Raw genomic sequence first — 21,654 nt, 5'->3', positions numbered from 1 at the left:
ACCCATACCAAAATTACTAGAATCCGATATCAAAATCTCGATCAAAATCTCAAAATTTGGCCTAAGAACTTTTCTCCACTTTTGCCAATTTTTCACCCCAAATCACCAATTTAATGGTGAAATCAAAGGGATAATCATGGAAATTAACCAAAACTAGGTAAGAATCACTTACACCAATCACCCACGTGAAAATCTCTCCAAAAATCGCCTCTTACCGAACTCCCAAAATCAAATTTGTGTTATGAGCTCAAATCCTCATTTTTGAAATTTAATACTGCTGCCCAGTTATCCTTCATCGTGAACGCGGCCATCATCCCGCGCTCGCGTGGCACAAACCAGCCTGCCCCACTTACTTACCTTACGCGAACGCGGAGACCTCCACGCGAATACTAACCTCTGCTTCCTCCAACCTACGCGATCGCGTCCTTCCTCACGCGACCGCAAAGAACGAAACGCGACTCCATTGCTGCTCCACTTCTCATATGCAAAGAGCGCAAATGAACTATACTTTTTATCATAATAATAATAATAATAATAATAATAATAATAATAATATTTTAAAATATCTTGAGAAATAATTTTATAAATGAATAATTAATGACAAGGGTAAAATAAGAAAAAAATATTTTTGTCTTGATTTGTTAAAGTGTACAAGTAAATATCAAAATATATGTTTAGTATAATGGATAAGTAGTAGTGAACGGATGAAGTACTTTCTTTTCACCTATTTTTGAAATGGGCTAATAGCATGTTTAACCAAGCTTCTAAACTTAGCTTATTTTGAGAAGTGTTTTTCTCAAAAGTACTTTTCAAAAAAGTACTTTTGGTAATAAGCAATTTGTGTTTCACTAATTAATTTGAAGAGCATATTTGAGCAATAATTAGTGTTTGACCAAGCTTTTAAAAACTGCTTCTGTGTGTAGTTTTTCTCAAAAGTGCTTCTTAGAAAAGTACTTTTGGAGAGAAATTATTTTTTTCTGCTTCTCCTCAAAAACACTTTTTTCCTTCTAAAAGCTTGGTCAAACACCTCAATTTTAAGGAAAAAAGAAACACTTTTGACAAAAAAAAAAAAAAAGAGGCACTTTTGGCCCCAAAAGAAGGGTGGCCAAACAGACTATAAACCAACCATTTCATTCTTCAAACTATACCGTAGTAAGAGAGAGAGAGAGATTATCGAGCAACATTTCATTTTTCAAACTATACCGTAGTAAGAGAGAGAGAGATTATCGAGGATTTGGAGTTATAATCATAGTCTCAAAATTTCATGAAATTCTCAAGAGTATTTTTGTCTACCTCATTCTTGAAGATTTCAAATTCCATTTCATCCACCAAAGAACTTCACGGTCACCTCATCAGAACTGAAAAACACACCGACCCTTTTGCTATTTCAGACGTTATCAAATTCTATTCTTTCTTCGCAACATCCGTACACAAAGCCCTTCTCTCTTTTAATCAAATTGAACGACCAACATTGCCAATTTGGAATTACATGATCCGTGGGTTGTGTAAGAGTGATCAACCCATTGCTGCACTCCACATGTTTGGCAAAATGCGTCAACAAGGATTTCATGGCAATAACCTCACTTTTATTTTCATCTTCAAGGCTTGTGTACAACTTTCGGATATTGTTGTTGGACGTGCAGTTCATGTTAATGTTCTGAAGCTTGGGTACCAGTCTTACTTATATGTGTGTAATACTCTGATTTATTTGTATGGTTCTTGTGGTGATTTAGCTGGGGCTAGAATAGTGTTCGATGAAATGTCTGATAGAGACTTAGTATCATGGAACTCATTGATTTGCGGATACAGTCAATGTAATAGGTTTCGTGAAGTATTGAGTCTTTTTGGTTCAATGCAGGCAGAAAATGTAAAGGCAGATGCGGTGACTTTGGTCAAAGTAGTACTAGCTTGTAGCCATATAGGGGATATTGACACTGTGGATTTTGTGGCAAAGTACATTGAGGATAATTGTGTGAGAATTGATGTCTACTTGGGGAATACATTGATTGATATGTATGGTAGACGTGGATTGGTTTTCTTAGCTGAAGAAGTTTTTGCTAAGATGGAGGAGAGAAATGTTGTTTCGTGGAATGCCATGATCATGGCATATGCTAAAGCAGGGGATTTAATGGCTGCAAGGGAGCTTTTTGATAAGATGCACAACAGGGATGTGATTTCTTGGACTTCTATGATCACGGGATATTGTCAAGCTAACCGATTTTCAGAAGGTATTGCACTTTTCCAAGAGATGATGGCAATTAAGGTTAAGCCTGATGAAATTACAGTCGCTAGCGTACTCTCTGCTTGTGCACATTTAGGTACACTTGATGTGGGTAAGGCAGTGCATGATTATGTTCGTCAGCATGGCATTAAAATGGATATTTACGTAGGGAATGCGCTGGTGGATATGTACTGCAAATGTGGATCTGTTAACACAGCCTTGGAAGTATTTTTCAGCATGAACAGAAAGGACACTGTTTCTTGGACTTCGATAATCTCGGGCCTTGCAGTGAACGGTTTTCATGACAATGCTCTTCAACTCTTCTCCCAGATGTTAGAAGAACGTTGTAAGCCAACTCACGGTACTTTTATCGGCGTACTACTTGCTTGTACTCATGCAGGTTTGGTGGATAAAGGTTTGGAATACTTCGATTGTATGGAAAAACATCACGGCTTGGTACCAGAAATGAAGCATTATGGTTGTGTTGTTGATTTGTTGTGCCGCTCTGGTAATTTAAATAGAGCGTTTGAGTTTATAAGTCTTATGCCTATGACTGCAGATGTGGTTTTGTGGAGAATGTTGCTTAGTGCTTGTAAACTTCATGGTAATGTGGTTCTTGCTGAAATTGCTGCGAACAAACTTCTTCAATTAGATCCTGGTAATGGTGGTAATTATGTTCTGTCATCGAGCACTTATGCAACTGCAGAGAGGTGGGATGATGCAATGAAAATAAGGCAATTGATGAATGACGATGCAGTACAAAGGCCATTAGGCTGGAGTTCAATTGAAGTAAATGCGATCGTCTAGCATTCAATGAACCATGTCTTTGAAATGTAAAGTATCTGAAACAAAGGCTTCCGTCGCATGGTACTATTTGTACATATTATCACAAGATTGAGTACACAGGTGCAATAGTTGCTGAAGGCACGTGAAATCAAGGTGCACATCTTGTGAGCAAGAGTTATTGTTCTCTAGCTTCCCTTTTGGATTAAAAAGCTTAATATGAGTTGCCAACTCATGCATGAGTTTGGTTTGCTTTTCTTCAGCACTATAAAGATGAAGGTCTCGAAATGGATACTGGTTGTTGTTTGACACCTAAAAGAGCATATTAAGTTTGATTCTGGAGTAGAGAATCGTAGTTATGATCTCTGCTCCCTGGAGGTTATAGATGGTTGTTGTAATTTGTACATCGTATATCAGGTGCATATTGCAAGTATGCTACCAGTCTAAAGCTCTTTGCATTTTTAGAAGTCAAGTCGCTACTGCCTCTGTGCCACATCTAACATTGTAAAATTGAAGTGATGGTCGCAGCATACTCCTTCGAAGATAGGACTGTGCATGTAGTTGTAACAGCATAATTGGAAGGCATGAAGCTGCTTGCTGATTGATTATTTACTTTTGCAGTCATACTGTATATTTCTAAATCATGTTCTTATCTGTTATTTATCCTAGTGATTATGGGTTGACATTAAACCTTGGGTAAAAATTCTAGATATGGACAAGGCAGTTTTCATGGAAATTTTTGGACGAGTGTATGAATGATCAATAGCTCTACATTATTCATGCCCATAAAAACCTTCTCTACAAGTTCAAGTTTTTCTTTTCTTTTATTCATACTTCTAGCTGAAAGAGGGAAAATGGATACCAACTTTCAGTTTAGGCTACACTACCAGTAATTTCTATTCCACGCAGCTATAGTTTGAACATGACATTGATGGCATTTCCACCGCGAGAACTGGTCTCAAAGGCTTCTTCCACCCCCTCTTGAGTAAACCTATACCTGTGGGTTATGAGAGGCTTCACATCTATTTTACCAGTTCTGAGAAGTTCAATGCAGAGTGGCCATGTATTTCTATATCTGAAAATGCCTATGACATCCACCTCCCTATGACACAGAGAAAAAAAAATGACTGGTTGAAAATTTCAAAAGGTATTTTAGTGAGCATCTAGAAATCATAGAATCACAAATACCTTGCAGCAGCTGAAGTAAGAGGGAGAGTCATCTCGCTTTGGCCTAATCCAACGAGGCAAACCTTACCACCAGGATGGGTGGTTTGCAGAGTCATCAACATAGTCTTGTTAAAACCAACACAATCAAAGCTCATATCCACAGGACCTCCCATTGCATTGCATATATGTCCCACTTCATCTTCCACATCCTGCACCTCCAACATTGCATGAAACAGCCATATTTGGCCATTAAGGGAAAGACTACCACAATATATTGGAACAAGAAGATGAGAACCTGTACATTGGAAGAAACTTTAATGATCTCATCAGCACCAAGGTCTTTGGCAAAAGATAAACGCTGATCATCTATATCAACAATGACTATCTTCGGTGATCCAAAAGCACGAGCTGCCAGCATAGTGACAAGGCCGATAGGTCCTGCACCTATAATGATTATTTTGGTTTCTGGACCTACCTTGGCACGACGACAAGCATGAACACCAACACTCAGAGGTTCACACATTGCCCCTTCCTCCAAGCTTACATTATCCGGTAATTTAAAACACAGATCTGCAGGATGTACCACCTGATGCAGACAAATTCCACACTTCTTATGAAGCCTAGTAAAGGATTTGAAGAGAAGTAAATTCTTTATCAGTACGGGTCTCTGGACAACTCTCAGACCTCAGCTATCCTAAGACTATTCTTGAGGATAAAGAGGCTCTGAGAAAGTCTGAAGTGAAGCCCAGCCTCAAGTATCCTTTTATTCTACTTTGGGTAAAAGGATTAAGCAGATACATTACCTGATTGGCTAAAGCACCATTAGTTGGAGGAGAGCCAAAGAATTTCATTTGACGGCAGAGATTGTAGCGACCGTCTTTGCATAAGTGACACTGCCTGCAACTAATACCAGGCTCCAAAGCTACGCGATCGCCGATCATGAGGGACTTCACCTGGCTACCAACTTGCTCTACAATTCCAGCACACTCATGCCCAAGTACCATCGGCCTTTTAACCACGAAATTTGCTACTCTCATATTCTGGATCATACAAATCATAGTAGTTTAGCTAAGTACCTTATAACACTAGCTCTGTATAACCAGTCTTCTATCTAGCTTGAATCATCAAGCATTAATAATTGAAGTACTCTTTTTTTGACAATTAAATAGACTAAACTTACCTTGAAATGATGGATATCACTTCCACATATACCCACTGCTTTAATTTGAATCTTGACATCATAAGGACCTAATCCAAGTAAGTGTTGTATCAGCAAAGCTAATAAATTTCAGTAAGACAGAGATCTAAGAGCAAGAACAGAAATACCAACCAAGAGGTGGGAGACTATATGGCTGAATTCGAAGTGTTTTGATACCAAGAAGCCAAACTGCCATGTTCTCTTCTTCTGTTATACTGTTTTCTGCATCATCAGTTGATATGTGTTCCTTGATCACCATTCTTATTCACTGCCACAACGTTGCAAAGGGTGATTTAACTAGTACTTTTATTTGGGGAACCATATATATCTTGCCATGTCGGATTGGTCGGCCAAGACTTATCATCTTTCGTTATAACAGAAGTTGTGAAATGGACGTCAAAGCAGAAACCGTGAGACTTGAAATCTTCTTTTCTGATGTTGTTGTCCTATTGACAAGGCTAGCACTATCATGACCAATTGGATTGATAGTTATAATTGAATATATACACATATGAGTGACATATTTGTATTATTTCAATAATTCAATAATTGGGAGCAAGAGCGAAGCTATGTTGGCCCCTATGTTGGCCCAAGGGTGGTCAGATGACCACCCTTCGACGAAAGATTATACTAAGTGGGCTTTTGGACATAAGAATTGTAAAATTCCAAAAAAGAGTGAAAGTTTTTTCAAGTGAAAATGATATTTGAAATTTAGAGTAGTGTTTGGACATGAATATAATTTGGTAAAAACTTACCCGCACCGGGTGTTTACACCAAACCAATAGTTGACTTGTTTAATACCACAAATTTCAAAAGTATTCATTTTTTCTTAAACTCCGTACCCAGTCAAACGGGTCACATAAATTGGAACGGGGGCGGTACTTGTTATTGATTAAAAATAGACTTCGAACACCCTTGCATAGCCCATTGGCAAAGGGTGTTCAAACTTTGAACACCCTTATTGAATTTCCTGGCTTCGCCACTTATTGAGAGACGGAAGGAACAACTACAAGTCCAAGCAAGCTATTTGCACTCAAATTAGCTTCATTAACTTTAATTAGAATTGAGCTCAAGATTATTTAATATAATTCTGTAGCGGATATTCTATATATACTCATGAAACAGGTAAAAAGTCCTTATGAATTCTGCACTCTCAAATTTCCATCCATGTAACATTCATATTTGCTTAAGTTAATTTTAACCCATGTTTTTTCAAATGACAAAAGAGTGCTGTAGGCAGTATGAACTCCGACAGTTTAATTAGAATATCACTTTGCGTTATACAACTACTTCATTAAACGCTTGACACCATATATGATATACTATTAAAAGCACCTGTTCTATCTTGTTTAGTGATAGTGACACTGTAAAACATTATGAGGCTTTACTACTATTGGTGGGTTATTTCAATTTTCAACTCTCTCAATTGATACGTGCAGTTGAACTACTGAACGAGTAATTTATAATCACCACATGATTATGAATATTATCTCTATAAAGGAGGAAAAAAGACTCTGTTTTTCGAGTATTAATGGCTCCACTTTGGTTTTTTAGAAAGTAAACTGTTCTCTCTTTGTTTATAGAGAATAAAGTGATTGTAAAAAATCTGGTCTTGCCAAAATAAGGACCGATTTCCGGCCAGAAGAGCCTCTCATTTTCATTGATACTAGTCTATACGTGCATTCAATATTAATGAGTAAGAATATTTAAAAATTACATAGATACTACTATTAATAATTGTATCTTGAGTTATAAATAAAAGTTAAAGAAAATAGTGTAAATTTCTAAAATAATAGAATATTTACTCTATTTGGCTAAGTTTATAAGGGAATAAATATTGCTCCACATAAGTCCTTGTAACCTTATCTCAAATTATTTACTCATTTATTATTATTTGAAGAACATTTTTTTTGTTTCAAGAGAATGACTTGGAATTAGAGTTGAAAATTTATACCAATTCAGTCAGATTTGCAATGTTATTGTACAAGTGGGATTTGTATTAGAAGATTCTATTAGTAGCACTTCAAATCCTAAATGTTAGAAAAAATTTATTAATTTTTTTTCCGGAAAAGGGCCAAAAATGTCCCTCTACTATCTAAAATAAGTCATATCTGACCCCCGTTATACTATTTAATTAAAAAAGTCCTTACCGTTTGTGCCCAAAAATTAAAATGTCCCTCCATCGTTTACTCTGCCATTTAAAATTAAAATATCCACTTGGCAATCTTTTATTGGACGATTTAAACCTACCCCCTATTTTTTAATTAACCCACGACCCGGTTCATTTTATCCGACCCACCCGTATATCACTTAAAGAACACCCCAAAATAGATCGGTCCTCATTCCTTCCTTCAACCACGAGAACAAAAGCTAGGGTTCTTCAAGAAAGATTACTCTTAGTAGAGGGCTACTCCAATTTCTTTCATTATCAGTTATTTGATCCAATCCACGCTGTAAATATTGTCCAAAAAGGTGGTTTGGCATGTCGAAAAATAGTTATTCATCCAAAAGGAAGTGCCACTGTGGAAATTTTGCTAACCACTTCACTTCGACTACTCTTTTTAACCCTGGACGGAGATTCTACAAGTGTCCAAAACTACAAGTAAGTGATTAATATTAAATTTTGTCATGTTTGAAATTTTTATATTAACGAATTGTTTCCCTTATTTGTTTGAATTGTATTTTGATGTTATAGGATACTTCATGTGGTTATTGGGAATGGTCAAATGATCCTATTCCCGATAGAGCGCTTGTTGTAATCAACAATCTAAGGTCTCAGTTGGATGCGGCAAATGTTAAAATCAGTACTTTGAAGTCGTCGTTGGACAATGTTAACATTGAAAGGGATAAATTGAAGGAGAAATTGATCGCTGTGAAGGCAAGAAACCATGTTCAAGTGACTAAATTAGAAGAGAAAATCCTCAAGATGAAGATTTTTACTATTATTTTATGCACCCTTTTTGTTGGAATTGTAGCCGCTAGAGTAATGAATTGAATTTTAGCTGCTAGTGGATTGTTGGAATTTTGTTGGAATTATGTAGGCTCATATATCATATGAGTTCACTTTTGTTTAGACTACTTCAAGTCTTGTAACATTGATGTTTAAGTTCTAATGTTAATTGCTTGCTTTTGTTCGCTCTGCTGTAGATTTAAGTTGAAGTTTAAGTTACTCCATATTTTTGTTCAACTTTTAAGTTGGTCTTGATGTTAACTTGAAGTTTGAGATGCTACATATTAGTTGGTTGTTCATATAGTAAACATACTGCATATGTTTACAGCAAAACTGCATATTCAAAACTGCAGATTGAAAACAGTGAACATACATGAACATTAAATGCATAACTGCAGATTCAACATAGTGAACATACTGAACATGTTTACAGCAAAACTGCATATTCAAAACTGTGAACATACTGAACATTAAATGCAAAACTGCAGATTCAAAATTGTAGATTCAACATAGTGAACATACTGAACATTAACTGCAAAACTGCAGATTCAAAACTGCAGATTTAACATAGTAACTGCATATTTCATTACACAAAATAAATCCAGATTTGTGGAGACATGGATGCCATATTATACCCCCTAAATACTGTCACAAACATAGTGATAATATGACATCCAACCCTAACATTCAGCAAGAAGTCTTAACAAACTACACAAAATAGGAAATGTACTATCACATGGTAGTAATTACAACCCAACAAGCAGCCTATTTAGTTCTATTACAATAGACTTCAGTTGTCTCCCCTTCTTGGCTTCAGCTTATCCACTTTCTTTGTGCTTTGCATCTCCAGCTGAGTTCCAGTTACAACACCTTTTCCTTTCCATTTGAGGCCTGGTGGTTTGAAAGGAAGTGATGATGGGAGACTAACACCATTTGTATCACCAGTGAATGAAATTACCCTTACACTTGAAGTTTGAGGTGGTTTTTGCCTTTGCAGAAGTCTTGTTTTAGATTCCGACACAGTTGTTGGCCTTGTAACTACATCTGGATCAAGTTCAGGTTGCTCACACTCAGGGAATGGACTGTTTGATTGACTGTGCACTGATGGTATAGGCATGAACATAAAATTTGAGCCTTGAACACTCGACTAACTTGCTTGACTAGATTGGGGTGTTGTTAGGTGTATCTCTTCTTCGATTGTTGCCCCACACTTTTATCTTCATCAACTAGATGTCTAGCATTTGCCTTGCCCTTTTTGCCATAGGTGGCTATTGTTAACAAATAAAAAGAGTTAGATAAAGTAAATGTTAGTATTGTTAACAAGTAAAATAAGTTAGATATGGTGAGAGGTGTTACCTTCTCACAACCCCTTGCATTATGATTTGACTCTCCATAGTTGTTGCAAGTCATTACTCTCCCTTTTCTTGAAGCTGCCCATTCACCTTGCCTTTTGATTGCCTCATCTTTTTGTCTTGTTCTCTTGATTTTAGGTCTCCCAGCCATCTTGGCTAACTCAGGTGGTTCCATTGCTTGTGATGGATCTACCTTCCAGAATTTTTCACCCCTAACTGGCTGCAACTTGTACTTGTAGGTAAGCAGATATGCTTCTTTGCTGTACCACCACTTGATTTCATTCATAGGCTCCAACCTTTTTAATTGTAGGGATTTGATTGCATGTGGGCATGGGATTCCAGTAAGATCCCATCCCCTACATGTGCATTTTTTCAAAACCATGTTTACAATGTCCTTATCTGTCCCTTCCCTGACTTCATAGCCATTGTCACCATTACTATCCACATAGCAAGAAGTGTTAGCTATCTTGAAGTATTCATTGTAAAACTTCAAATTATGTGGACTGAAATCATTTGCCCATGACCTCAAAGCTTCCTCCCTTTCCCTCAACTGGTTCATCAACTTTATCCTTATCTCCTCAAGCACTTTAATGATTGGCTTTTGCCTTGCTTCAACCAGCCATGCATTCACTGATTCAGTGAAGTTATTCTCATCTTTTTGGTTCTTGCACACAGTATCAAAATAGGCTCTACACCAAGCATGTGGAGGATACTTTAACAATGATTCAACAGCTTCCTTACCCAGTTCCCCAATACTCTTCAACTGGTCCTTGAAATCTTCCTCATAAGAGCTCCAGGCACTCCACCATAGCAACTTCTTGAACTCATCTGTCCTCCATCTCTTGCACCAGTTTGCCTCTATGTGCTTCACACAAAACCTATGGTGTGAATCAGGAAGAACATTCTGGACTGCCTCAATTAATCCCTACAAAATGAAAGTGAATATTAGTAAACATGCAGTACTAAGGGTAATTAACAACAAATTAAAATGAAAGAAATAAAGATATCTAGACAGAATTCATGCCTTCTGCATATCTGACATAAAGGTAATTCCCTCACCATCTTTGAGATCCAATGACCTTTGAAGCAAATCCAAGAACCAGGTCCAAGTCCTTTTGGTTTCTTTATCAACAACTGCCCATGCTACTGGATAAGCCTGATTATTGGCATCTAGATCTACAGCAAGTAATAGCTGACCTTTTACTTTTCCTTTAAAAAAGGTACCATCTAAGCCAATAAATGGTCTCAGCCCTTCTCTAAAACCCATCTTCAATGCTTGGAAGCAAGTATACATTCTCAAGAATTTTCTGTTACCTTGTTCAAGGGCATCCTTTGACAAATTAATGACTATATCACTGCCCGGATTACTTACTCTAAGCTCATTGGCATATGCCTCAAGTCTATTGTAATCATCTGTGAAGCTACCATACCAGTTTCTCTAAAATCAGCCTCTTAGCCCTCTTGCACTTTCCGTAACTAACATTAATATTGAATGTGTTTTTCAATTCTACTCTCATCTCTTTTATCTTAAACTTTGGGTCATCTTGCACCTTCTTCTTGAAGTAATTTGCTATTGTATAATAATCAACCCTAGAATTCTCAAATGCTTCATCACATGTATGTTTTGCTTTTAAGGTCTTTACCCTAACCCCAGGAAGGTCCCCATCTGGAGTAATATAAACAATAAAGGGGCAGTCAAATACACATCCATATCTTAGCCTTTTTGGAGAACTTTTCAACAACTTTAGTTCCTTTTTGTTTGCTAAGGCATAGAAGTTAAGATATTTTCTTGCTTCAGGTATATCCTTGAAGCTCATACCCTTATACAATTCCTTATAATTATCCAAACCTGGCATAATCTCTCTTTTCTTTTGATTAGCAAATGTTTATAATTCATCACTATCATACTCTACCTCTCCAGAATTAGAATCAGATTCACTTTCAACATCACTACAATCAGTACCAACTTCATTTAATACAGTATAAGACTCAGAATGATGGACTATGTTAGTCACACTAATAGACTGCTCACACTCATCTACAATATAGAAATGAAGAGTCTTGAATTGATCATAGATTAGACACAACATATGTCTTATACCATCATCATCCTCAATCTCATAATAATTACTAAATGGACCATTCACAATTAGTTGTTAAACACCTACATTTCCTAACTCATTAATGTATAAGTCCACTAGATATTTGTACGCTAGAAGTTCAGAATCATAACCTCTCTGATATGGGACAACTTCTTTGAATACAAGACATGTGGGCTTGTGATCCAGTCCCCACCATAATGCAAGATTAGGTCCACCAATGACATCCTTGCTATTCTGTAAAGGTAACAATAAAAAATACCTAAGCAATTAAAAAAATACTAATAAAGAATACGGGGACAAACAACAAAAATTTAAATAACATAAACAATACTAATAAAGAACAATAACTAAGCAATTAAACAAAATAGAATTATAAATCATGTATGGATTTAGGGGAACACAAATAACATATAACAACTAGGGGACCACAAATAATTCAAGTAGTAAAGGCCCACTAGTACTAAAATATTCACAGATTGTGAGAGAACAACATTCAACACACCAGCACAAAGATATGCCAGACAAGAAAATGACTAAAAGGAACAAATGAAACCCCACATTATCATATCACCAACTTTAATGCTTACAAAATTCATAAAAGACTAAAACAAAACACATGCAAAGATATTCCACACAAGAAAATAAGACAGAAAGGTTAGAAAATAATATCTTAAATTAAGGCATAAGAAAACAAAACATATTAAAGCCCCAAAACGATTTGAGCATAAAACCCTAATAATAAACTAAGACAAATACACATAGAGGGGAGATAAACAAGTAATATTACGCGGATTAAACATACCTTTACAGAAAATTGATTCTTGAATCGGCAACATCGACTAAGAGAAGGCTTTCTTGAAGAACCCTAACTTTTGGTCTCGTGGTTGAAGGAAGGAATGAGGACCGATCTGTTTTGGGGTGTTCTTTAGTGATATACGGGCGGGTCGGATAAAATGAACCGGGTCGTGGGTTAATTAAAAAATAGGGGGTGGGTTTAAATCGTCCAATAAAAGACTGCCAAGTGGATATTTTAATTTTAAATGGCAGAGTAAACGGTGGAGGAACATTTTAATTTCTGGGCACAAACGGTAAGGATTTTTTTAATTAAATAGTATAACGAGGGCCAGATATGACTTATTTTAAATAGTAGAGGGACATTTTTAGCCCTTTTCCGTTTTCTTTTGGGTATAAATCTCAACAGATCTAAGATGATCCAAAAACGATGTGGGAGAAAGTAGGTAAAAAAAAGATACTAAAATTCCTAACGTAAATAAAGAGGAAAGTGCCAAATCAAATTGTTTTCAGTTCCAATAAATTTGACATAAATAAAAAAGAAGAAAAGACATTTTAAAAAAAGATCAAACTATTTTCAATTCCAAAATACTGATATAAAATATTCTTACAAAAACAGAGAGTTAAAGTCGATACCGTCAATCACAAAATTAAACACTTCATAATCCTTATTTGAGTATCTCAAAAATATGGCAAACATGTTGAAAAAATGCATATCGTACTTCATTAAAAGAAAATTGTTTTATATAGTTGATTGAAGTTCCAATATGTACATTCCAAATGAGTATCACATACATAATTCATCAATAGTTGTGGTAGGATTGATAAGATCCATCCACCCATATAGAGGTAGGGAGTGCTTTCTTGGACCTTACACGGTGCAAATCTAAATTAGTCGGGTCCCAAACCAGACACCGAATAAAAAAAATAAAAAATAGTCACATAAAAATTCTTAATATTAGTAAAATAACTATTACATTGAAGTTTGAAATCATCAAATCAAACAGTTCGCAAAAATAATTTGGTTGGGATTAAAAATTTACTCAGTTCCGGGAAGGTTACCATATACATTATGCATCATGGTTTATTTACATATAAGGAGCAATCAAAGAGACACAATAGCATGAAAAACAAAACAAATGAAAAGTATGAGGAACATATATACTCATAAGTAAATCAACTATACTAACCATAAAATACTTGTCAAAATACTTATTAGCTTCCTTGGCTTCTTGCTTTGCTCAAATTCTCACAAAACAAAACTGTCTGCTCTTTTCATCTCAATTTACAACGATAATGTATGAGTATGCATCAAATGGAGCAACAACAGCAGGCGTGGTAGGGCAGCTCATCGTAATTCCATAGAGGCGGTGAAACCTGCAAAATCCTTTGTTCATATATAACATACAATAATAATGGTATGACATACATTAATTCACGTTGTTGTTTTGGTGTTTGTTTACCCTAAAATTCGAGTAACAATTAAACTTATATTGTGGTTTTAAGGATATGTGATTCAATCCAATACCAATCGATAAACAAGGAATTAAATAGATGAATTAGAGAATAAAATAAATCAAACCAGTATGCTAGCCAAATTTCAACCTCGACTTGTGGTAGTCTCGAGGTGTGATAATGAGAATAGTAAATAATAAAGCAAATCTGATGAACAGTAAACGAAATAGCAAGAAAGTCATGGATGTATATATTCTTATCAGTGAACAATGATGCTTACAAATGAATGGGATCCCTCTATATATAATAGAGGAGTTCTAAACAAGGTACACTTCTAATTATAGTAAGAAATCATATTAACATCTAATTAACCGTTGCAGATCGATCCGTTCTGAGATTCACACTATGATTCTCGACCAATCGCGGATATCTCGCATTTTTTGTTATCAAGCCACACCGGTGTCACTCGAAGTCTGCCTCCTTTTGTCCGCAATCGAGGTCGACCTCGGGATGACTCGACGTCCTGGTTTTTTGACGTGACATTCTTATATTGACCAAAGTATAGTCCCCTCTTTTTTTAGAGAAAAATGATAAGAAACGACTTGAGCCTCGATTTTCTGGAGACCGCGATAGTGATGTCATCCCCGTGACGTAAGCGGTCGAGGTGACCGAAAGGTTCCATCGGTACAGTTCCCCAAACCATTAATGCTTGCTGGTGGTCGGTCGGCCACTAGAGCCACCGAACCGTCGTCGTGAATCTATAAATACTGGTTCCTTATTTGAATCAAAAATTTACTTCCACTTTCAACAAGTTTTCTAAGTCTTTTCCTCTCTCTATCTCTTCTCTTTCACCACCCGTTGAGTCAATTTCGTTAGTACCAAAACACCAAATTTCACCACTTTCTGCTTCCTTCTATCTGAATCAATGGCGAAAACCTGCAAGACCGTCCCACAAAAGGAGAACATTTTTTCCTCTTCTTCCCGGCCGGCCTATGATAAAACGCCGGTGAAACATCTCCCTCACGAGTATGTTCTCCTTCCTTGTGTCTTAAAATCCGACTTCAAATTCGAGAATCCTCTATCGGTCCCTAGCCGATGTGAACATGTGTCGAGATATATCTGCTCGATAAAGGCGGGCAATCTTGAGGCTGTGAAGAGAGATTGTAACTGGGGGGCTGAGGTCATAGTACAAATCCCCGCTCCCGAAGAGAGTATTACCACTCATGTGGAGGGGTTTCTAAGTGTCTTTACTTACCCTTTCACATTGGGTCCTCTTGACCCAGTTATCGTTGGCTTTTGCAAGAGGTACCACGTTACCCTCGGCCAGGTTCATCCCTCGTTCTGGTGCATAGTGATCATGCTCCGCTTCTTTCTAGCAAGGCCAAGGGGTTGGAATTCACTCTCAGCCACCTCATACGGTTGTATCGACCTCGATTTTTTCGAGGATTAATCAAGCTCCAACGCCGATCAACGAAGTCCTTTTTTTGAGAGGATCAATAAGGACAAAGACCGGGGTTGGATGAGCCGATTCGTGCAGGTAAGGACATGCGACCTCATCCCAGAGGAGAAACTGCCGTTTCCCGAGAAGTGGAACCCCGATCGTAAGTAACGTATTACCCATTAGTCTTCGAACTTCGTTTTTTGCTTTATGTAACATTTTCATCTGTTATGCAGTGGTTGCCTGGATGCCTCACGCGGTCCCCGACCTCAAAGATTGGGTTCGAAAGTTAGCCTCGACTTCCTCTCATGCCGAGCGGTGCTGGCGTGACTTGGCAAGGGGCAGATGGGAGGCCAAGAATCACGGTAAGCTTATCCTTTACGCTTTCGACGCCTTTTTGTAAAACGTTTCTTTTTTACTTATACTTGACTCCTTTTTATGCAGGCCTCGGGGACGTTGCTGAAATGAGGCCGGCCCCGCCTGGGGAAGAGGTGGCTCCCAAATTGTCTAAGGACAAGAAAAGGAGAAGGGACTCACCTTCCGATACCCCGAAGCCTAAGAAGAGTAAGGCTCGTAAGTCGAAGGATGAAGAAGAGGAGGGGGACGATGCTGGTTATGAGTTGGTGCCTCGAAAGAGGGGGAGCACCGAAGCTTCAAAAGCAGCTGGGCCAGTGATGGTCGAGGAGACTCACCCTCAGACCGAGGAGATCTCGGAAGATTCTCCGAGCAAAGTCCATGAGTCTTCGGGGGTCGAAGATATTTCCTGCCGTGATGAAAAACTGGCGAGTGTGCCCGAAGGGTCTGGTTCTAGGGCTCTTCAGAAGAGAGAGAGTGCCCCAAGTGACTTTCTTGGGGCAATCAATCTTGATGATTCGCCTCCCGGCCCTGAATTTTCTAAAGGGCAATTTCGGCAGGCTGATATATAGAAACCCCCGATGTAGGAACGACGCACGATAGGGAGGACATATTATGTGGCTGCCTTGCGGGGGTCGATGATGTTTTCGACCTAGATGCGACGATCATTTTTGATGAGGCCCAACGTCTCCTAAACCAGGTAAACTTCATCCCCCGTTATTACGTTTGCTTTTATTTCCTTCTCTCTGATTTCTTTACTTTCTCCATAGGCTGTGACGCTTTATTGGGAATCGTTCACCAAATCCCAAGCAAGCTGAACCGGTGTGAGGCCGATCTCAAAAGGCTTACTGAGGAGAGAGACGCCCTCAAACGCCTCTATGTGCAGAAATAAGAGGAGATCAGGGACGTCTGAGCAGACTCGACCCAGGCTCGTAAGGAAGAGGCCGAGCTAGACGGGCAGGTAACTATCCTTTTGAAAGGGTACGGTCTCGACCTAACTGTGGAGGCTAATACTTCAATATCTCAGTTGCAGCAAAAGCTAGAAAGGATCGAGCTGCTCTGAGGGGAAGTCGATCAAATCAAAGTTGACTGTGATTGGTGGAAGGAGAACATGGACCGCCTTGCTCCGGAGAAAGAGGCTACCTTTACCAAACTGTCATCGGCCGAGATCCAACTTCGGAGCATTAAAGAGAAAAGCTCTGACCGGGCCAAAAGGATTGAGGAGCTTGAAGCCGAGCTTGCTGAGGCCAAGGCGGAGGTCGGGAAGACGAAGATCATGGTGACAAGTCCATAGCCGTGTACCTGGCCGATGCTGAGGCTGCTCAAACGCAGCTAAGGGAGGCTTCTGATCGAGAGCGATGGAGTAATGACTTGGCGAAGTGCCAATCCCGGAGGGAGACCCTCAAGGAAATCCATGCTCGAGGTTTTGACCTCTCTAAAGAGATAGCTCGTGCTAAGGCGCTTGAAGCTGATGCCAGGTTGCTTGTCTCCTCCCGATGATGATGATGATGATGAAGGCAGCAAAGGCGGGTCTGATAACGATGAGGGCCCTAAAGGAGAAGCTGCCCCCGAGGGAGAAACCTGCCCCGGGCATAGTTAGGATTTTATTTTTCCTTTTCTTTTCTATAAGACCCCCGTCGGTCCCTTGTACATATTTTTCCTCATATATATAAAGAAATTTTCCCTTTTGAATGTCTTCTCAATTTTTATCTACAAACACGTTTTTTGCCTTGTAAAACTTTAGCACAATCTTATGCTTATAACGGTGCGTTCGAGATTTTAGTTTTGGGTGGCTTCCTTGAAGTCACTACAGTCGAGTCCGAATAAGGTTCGAACTTGAAGCATAGGCCCTTTAGAGTTTGTGTCGAATAATGATGAGTCCCCGAGCCATAGCCAAGTCAGTTTTTATTTGGGCTCGGAATAGTCAAACCCGTAGGATCGGATGGAGCGAGAACAAGATCTCAAACTCTAAGTTTACTGGCCCTTAGTCTCTTTAGATTGGGCCAATATGGCTTCTAAAAGACGGCTATTATTCCCCTCTTTTGTCTTAAAATACTTAGTAAAAATTTCTTTATGCCTTAGCATGTATTTTTTACCGATTGGATTTTTTGGGGGTTCGATGTCGATTTAAACCCCTCTGCTTTTTGTGCCTTAGCACGTTTGTTTTAGGATAATTTGATACCTCTTAAGGTTTTTCGAGGGCTAATTTTATCGAAACCCTTTCGATTGTTTGCCGAGGGTAGCCTTTTTTAACCGATTTTTCAAAGAATTCGAAGGCGTATTTTTATTGCGAGATCCGGACGTCTCCAAGCCGCATTAATTTGGCCGTAGCCTTTGGGTATGACTCTTGGGCTTATTACCCAATAACAATTCGAACTTGTTCGAAGTGTTAGTCCCCGAGAATGATGGCCTTGGCCAATAGATCGAGGGGTGCCTCTTTGAGGTCTTATGAATTCGATTTTAAATAACTCGAATATGTCGATCGTCAACGATAGTCCCCGAGTGTTCGAGGCATATTTGCGCCTGGCTCTTGAGCCATTTCTCACAAAATCATAAGTATGGAGCTCGTATAGTCGAAAATTTTCTTTACGACACAAGATGTTTGATATAGAAAGAATGCTTCTTTGAATAATTTATACATGCGTACATGTTTTGCCATCGGGGCTTGACTAATCTATATGGACACGGTTCATTCGATCGTTTGGCCCATTACAAAGTTTCCCTATCGAGACCCTTTGACATGAAGTACTTTCCTTGAAAATATAACATCCGAGGGTGATGCCCCCCTGGTATTCGAGGTTGATTGTAAAGAAGCCTTGGATACTGTTGAATCTTCCTCAGGTAGCACATAATTGTTGCCTCGTTAAAAATCTCACCGGAAACACCCATTTGGGATAAAAACCGATCTAAGGGAAAAAGTGTACAATGCGTTCTTTATAACCTAAGGTCCTCGTGTTGAAGAGTTTCTCGACGTCTTCGATCGAACACCTGCAATAAGTTAGTATCAAACGCAAATGGAAAGGGGGAAAGTCATAACTTAGAAATAATTCCCTTTGAGGAGTGATATATTCCAATTGTTTGGCAATTGTTCGCCCTCTATTGTGCCATGTTTGTAAGATCCCTTTCCGATGACACCGAGGACCTGATATGGACCTTCCCAATTTGGGCCTAGTTTCCCTTCGTTCAGGTCTCGAGTATTGAGGGTGACTTTCCTCAAAACGAAGTCCCCGATTCTGAAGTGGCGAAGGTTGGTTCTTCTATTATAATATCTCTTGATTCTTTGCTTTTGCACAGCCATCCGAACGAGTGCCGCTTCTCATTTTTCAGCCAATAGTTCGAGGCTAGTATTCATAGCCTCATGATTTGATTCTTCCATTGCATGTCAAAATCTAGCGCTATGTTCCCCGACTTCGACCGAAATCAAGGCCTCGGAGTCATATACTAAGGAGAACGGGGTTGCCCCCGTATTGGACTTTGATGTTGTTTGATATGCCCAAAGGACTTCGGGTAAAATTTCTCTTCACTTCCCCTTAGCGTCGTTCAACCTTTACTTTGGGTTTTGAATGATAGTCTTGTTCGTCGATTCAGCCTGTCCGTTCCCACTAGGATGATACGACGTTGATAATATCTGTTTTATTTTGTGGTATTCGAGGAATTTCGTTACTTTGCTGCCGATAACTTGCTTTCTATTGTCACACACTATTTCAGCAGGTATCCCAAATCAACACACGATGTGATCCCAGATGAAGTTTATAACCTCTTTCTCCGTCACTTTCTCGAACGCCTGTGCTTCAACCCATTTAGAGAAATGGTCAGTCATAAATAAAATGAACTTAACTTTACCCGGGGCCGTTGGTAGAGGGCCGACAATATCCATCCCCTATTTCATGAATGGCCATGGGGATAAGACTGAATGAAGTTGTTCTCCGGGCTGATGGATCATCGGTACAAACCTTTGACATTTATCACATTTTCGAACAAACTCCTTAGTGTCTTTTTCCATGCTATCCAGTAGTATCCTGCTCTAATGATTTTGTGAATTAGTGATTCGGTGCTGGAGTGGTTCCCACAAGTGCGTTCATGGACCTTTCGTAAAACATAATCGGTGTCTCCTGGTCCTAAACACACTACCAATGATCCATTGAATGTCTTTGTGTATAATGCTCCATCTTCATCTAATGTGAATCGAGCGACTTTGGTTCGTAGGGCCCTCGACTCTTTAGGGTCCGATGGGAGCTTTTTGTTCTTCAAGTATTCAATATATTTATTCCTCCAATCCTAGGTTATGCTTGTAGAGTTTATCTCGGCATGACATTCCTCGATCACAGATCTCGATAGTTGAACGACAGTCCTCAAGATGATCTCATCTTCCTCGATCGATCACCCTAGATTTGCAAGTGCATCAGTCTCACTGTTTTGTTCTCGAGGTACATGTTGTAAAGTCCATTCCTTGAATGGTTCAAAGTTACCTGCAGCTTGTCCAAATACTCTTTGCATTCTATCCTTTCGAACTTCAAAGGTTTTGTTTACTTGGTTCACCACCAGTAAAGAGTCACACTTGGCTTTAGTGACTTCTGCTCCCAAGTTTTTAGCTAGCTCGAGACTTGCAATCATGGCCTCGTACTCGGCCTTATTGTTATTCAACTTAGAAGTTTTGATAGACTTCCTAATAGTGCTACCCGTGGGCGGCTTCAAAATGATGCCTAGCCCGGACCCCTTCACATTCGAAGCACCGTCTATGAAAAGGGTCCATACCCCCGATGATGTGCCTGATTTTAACAAGAGTTCTTTTTTAACTTCGAGTACGAGGGCTGGCGTGAAATTGGCCACGAAGTCCGCCAAAATTTGAGACTTGATGGCCATTCGGGTTTGATACTCGATATCGTGCCCACTGAGTTCGATGGCCCATTTGGCCAATCGGCCCGATAATTCAGGCTTGTGCAAAATATTACGAAGTGGGTAAGTGGTTAACACGCATATGGGGTGACATTAAAAGTATGGTTTTAACTTTATAGAGGCGTTTATCAGTGCAAGTGTCAATTTCTCTAAGTGTGGATATCTAGTTTCTGCTTCTCCTAAGGTTCGACTTACATAATAAACGGGAAATTGCTTACCTTGCTCTTCTCGGACTAGGACACCACTTACTGTGATTTCCGATTCTGCCAAGTATAAGTAATGTTTCTAATCTGCCAATGGAGTGTGATGTAGTGGTGGGCTCGATAGGTATCGCTTTAATTCCTCTAATGCATGTTGGCATTTCGGGGTCCAAGTGAAATCGTTCTTCTTTTTGAGTAGAGAGAAAAATCTGTGGCTTCGATCCGACGACCTCGAGATGAATTAGCTTAAAGCAGCTTTCCATCCAGTCAGCCTCTGCACGGCTTTTACACTATCCACGACGGTGATGTCCTCGATGGCCTTGATTTTATCGGGGTTGATCTCGATCCCCCGATTCAACACCATGAAGCCCAAGAATTTGCCCGAACATACCCCGAGAGCACATTTCTCGGGGTTGAGCTTCATGTTATATTTCCTCAATATCTTGAACGTTTCATGAAAATGAGCCAAATGGTCCTCTGCGCGCAGGGACTTAACTAACAAGTCATCGATAAAAACTTTCATTTATTTACGTATTTGTCCTTCGAACATTTTGTTTACTAGGCGTTGGTAAGTAGCTCCTGCATTTTTTAGCCCGAAGGGCATTGCATTATAACAAGATGTTCCATATTTGGTGATAAATGAAGTCTTTTCCTGGTCTTCCAGGTTCATTTGAATTTGATTGTACCCGGAATAGGCATCGAGAAAGGTAAGGATCTCGTGGCATCGGTTATGCGATCGATGTTAG

The 21,654-nt window shown here is 39.0% G+C and overlaps 3 protein-coding genes across 4 annotated transcripts; 1 reads left to right on the top strand and 2 right to left on the bottom strand.

Annotated features, from left to right (window-relative positions):
- LOC109225795 (pentatricopeptide repeat-containing protein At2g22410, mitochondrial-like) lies at positions 1,118–3,339 on the top strand. Its single transcript, XM_019390573.1, has one exon. The coding sequence runs from the start codon at positions 1,265–1,267 to the stop codon at positions 3,026–3,028; it is 1,764 nt and encodes a 587-aa protein (XP_019246118.1). The 5' UTR covers positions 1,118–1,264; the 3' UTR covers positions 3,029–3,339.
- LOC109225796 (L-idonate 5-dehydrogenase-like) lies at positions 3,729–5,777 on the bottom strand. 2 transcript variants are annotated; one of them, XM_019390575.1, is made up of 6 exons: positions 5,502–5,777; positions 5,352–5,419; positions 4,975–5,211; positions 4,473–4,757; positions 4,193–4,380; positions 3,729–4,106 (listed from the first exon to the last, which is right to left on the bottom strand). In XM_019390575.1, the coding sequence occupies exons 1-6, from the start codon at positions 5,626–5,628 to the stop codon at positions 3,914–3,916; spliced, it is 1,098 nt and encodes a 365-aa protein (XP_019246120.1). In that variant the 5' UTR covers positions 5,629–5,777; the 3' UTR covers positions 3,729–3,913. The 2 variants fall into 2 exon arrangements, with proteins under 2 accessions (XP_019246120.1, XP_019246119.1); XM_019390574.1 differs by having other exon boundaries at positions 4,467–4,757; positions 5,502–5,770.
- On the bottom strand, positions 9,546–11,527 carry LOC109226193. The gene is made up of 4 exons (XM_019390986.1): positions 11,102–11,527; positions 10,696–11,001; positions 9,676–10,596; positions 9,546–9,587 (listed from the first exon to the last, which is right to left on the bottom strand). The coding sequence occupies exons 1-4, from the start codon at positions 11,525–11,527 to the stop codon at positions 9,546–9,548; spliced, it is 1,695 nt and encodes a 564-aa protein (XP_019246531.1).

Source organism: Nicotiana attenuata, chromosome 5 (genome assembly GCF_001879085.1).
Source record: "Nicotiana attenuata strain UT chromosome 5, NIATTr2, whole genome shotgun sequence".
In the NCBI taxonomy this organism is placed as follows: Eukaryota; Viridiplantae; Streptophyta; class Magnoliopsida; order Solanales; family Solanaceae; genus Nicotiana; species Nicotiana attenuata.
The sequence above is the reverse complement of the archived record's forward strand: the minus strand, read 5'-3'. Positions and strand labels throughout refer to the sequence as shown.

Excerpts from the sequence above, each read along its gene's own strand:
- LOC109226193 (XM_019390986.1), bottom strand. The coding sequence starts at position 11,527 with ATGCCAGGTTTGGATAATTATAAGGAATTGTATAAGGGTATGAGCTTC. Across the intron at positions 11,002-11,101 it reads GGCTGATTTTAGAGAAACTG|GATGCCCTTGAACAAGGTAA; the intron begins GTATGGTAGCTT and ends AATTTGTCAAAG. Across the intron at positions 10,597-10,695 it reads TTATGTCAGATATGCAGAAG|GGATTAATTGAGGCAGTCCA; the intron begins GCATGAATTCTG and ends TTCATTTTGTAG.
- LOC109225796 (XM_019390574.1), bottom strand. The coding sequence starts at position 5,628 with ATGGTGATCAAGGAACACATATCAACTGATGATGCAGAAAACAGTATA. Across the intron at positions 4,381-4,466 it reads AAGTTTCTTCCAATGTACAG|GATGTGGAAGATGAAGTGGG; the intron begins GTTCTCATCTTC and ends TTGGAGGTGCAG. Across the intron at positions 4,107-4,192 it reads CTTACTTCAGCTGCTGCAAG|GGAGGTGGATGTCATAGGCA; the intron begins GTATTTGTGATT and ends TCTGTGTCATAG.
- LOC109225795 (XM_019390573.1), top strand. The coding sequence starts at position 1,265 with ATGAAATTCTCAAGAGTATTTTTGTCTACCTCATTCTTGAAGATTTCA.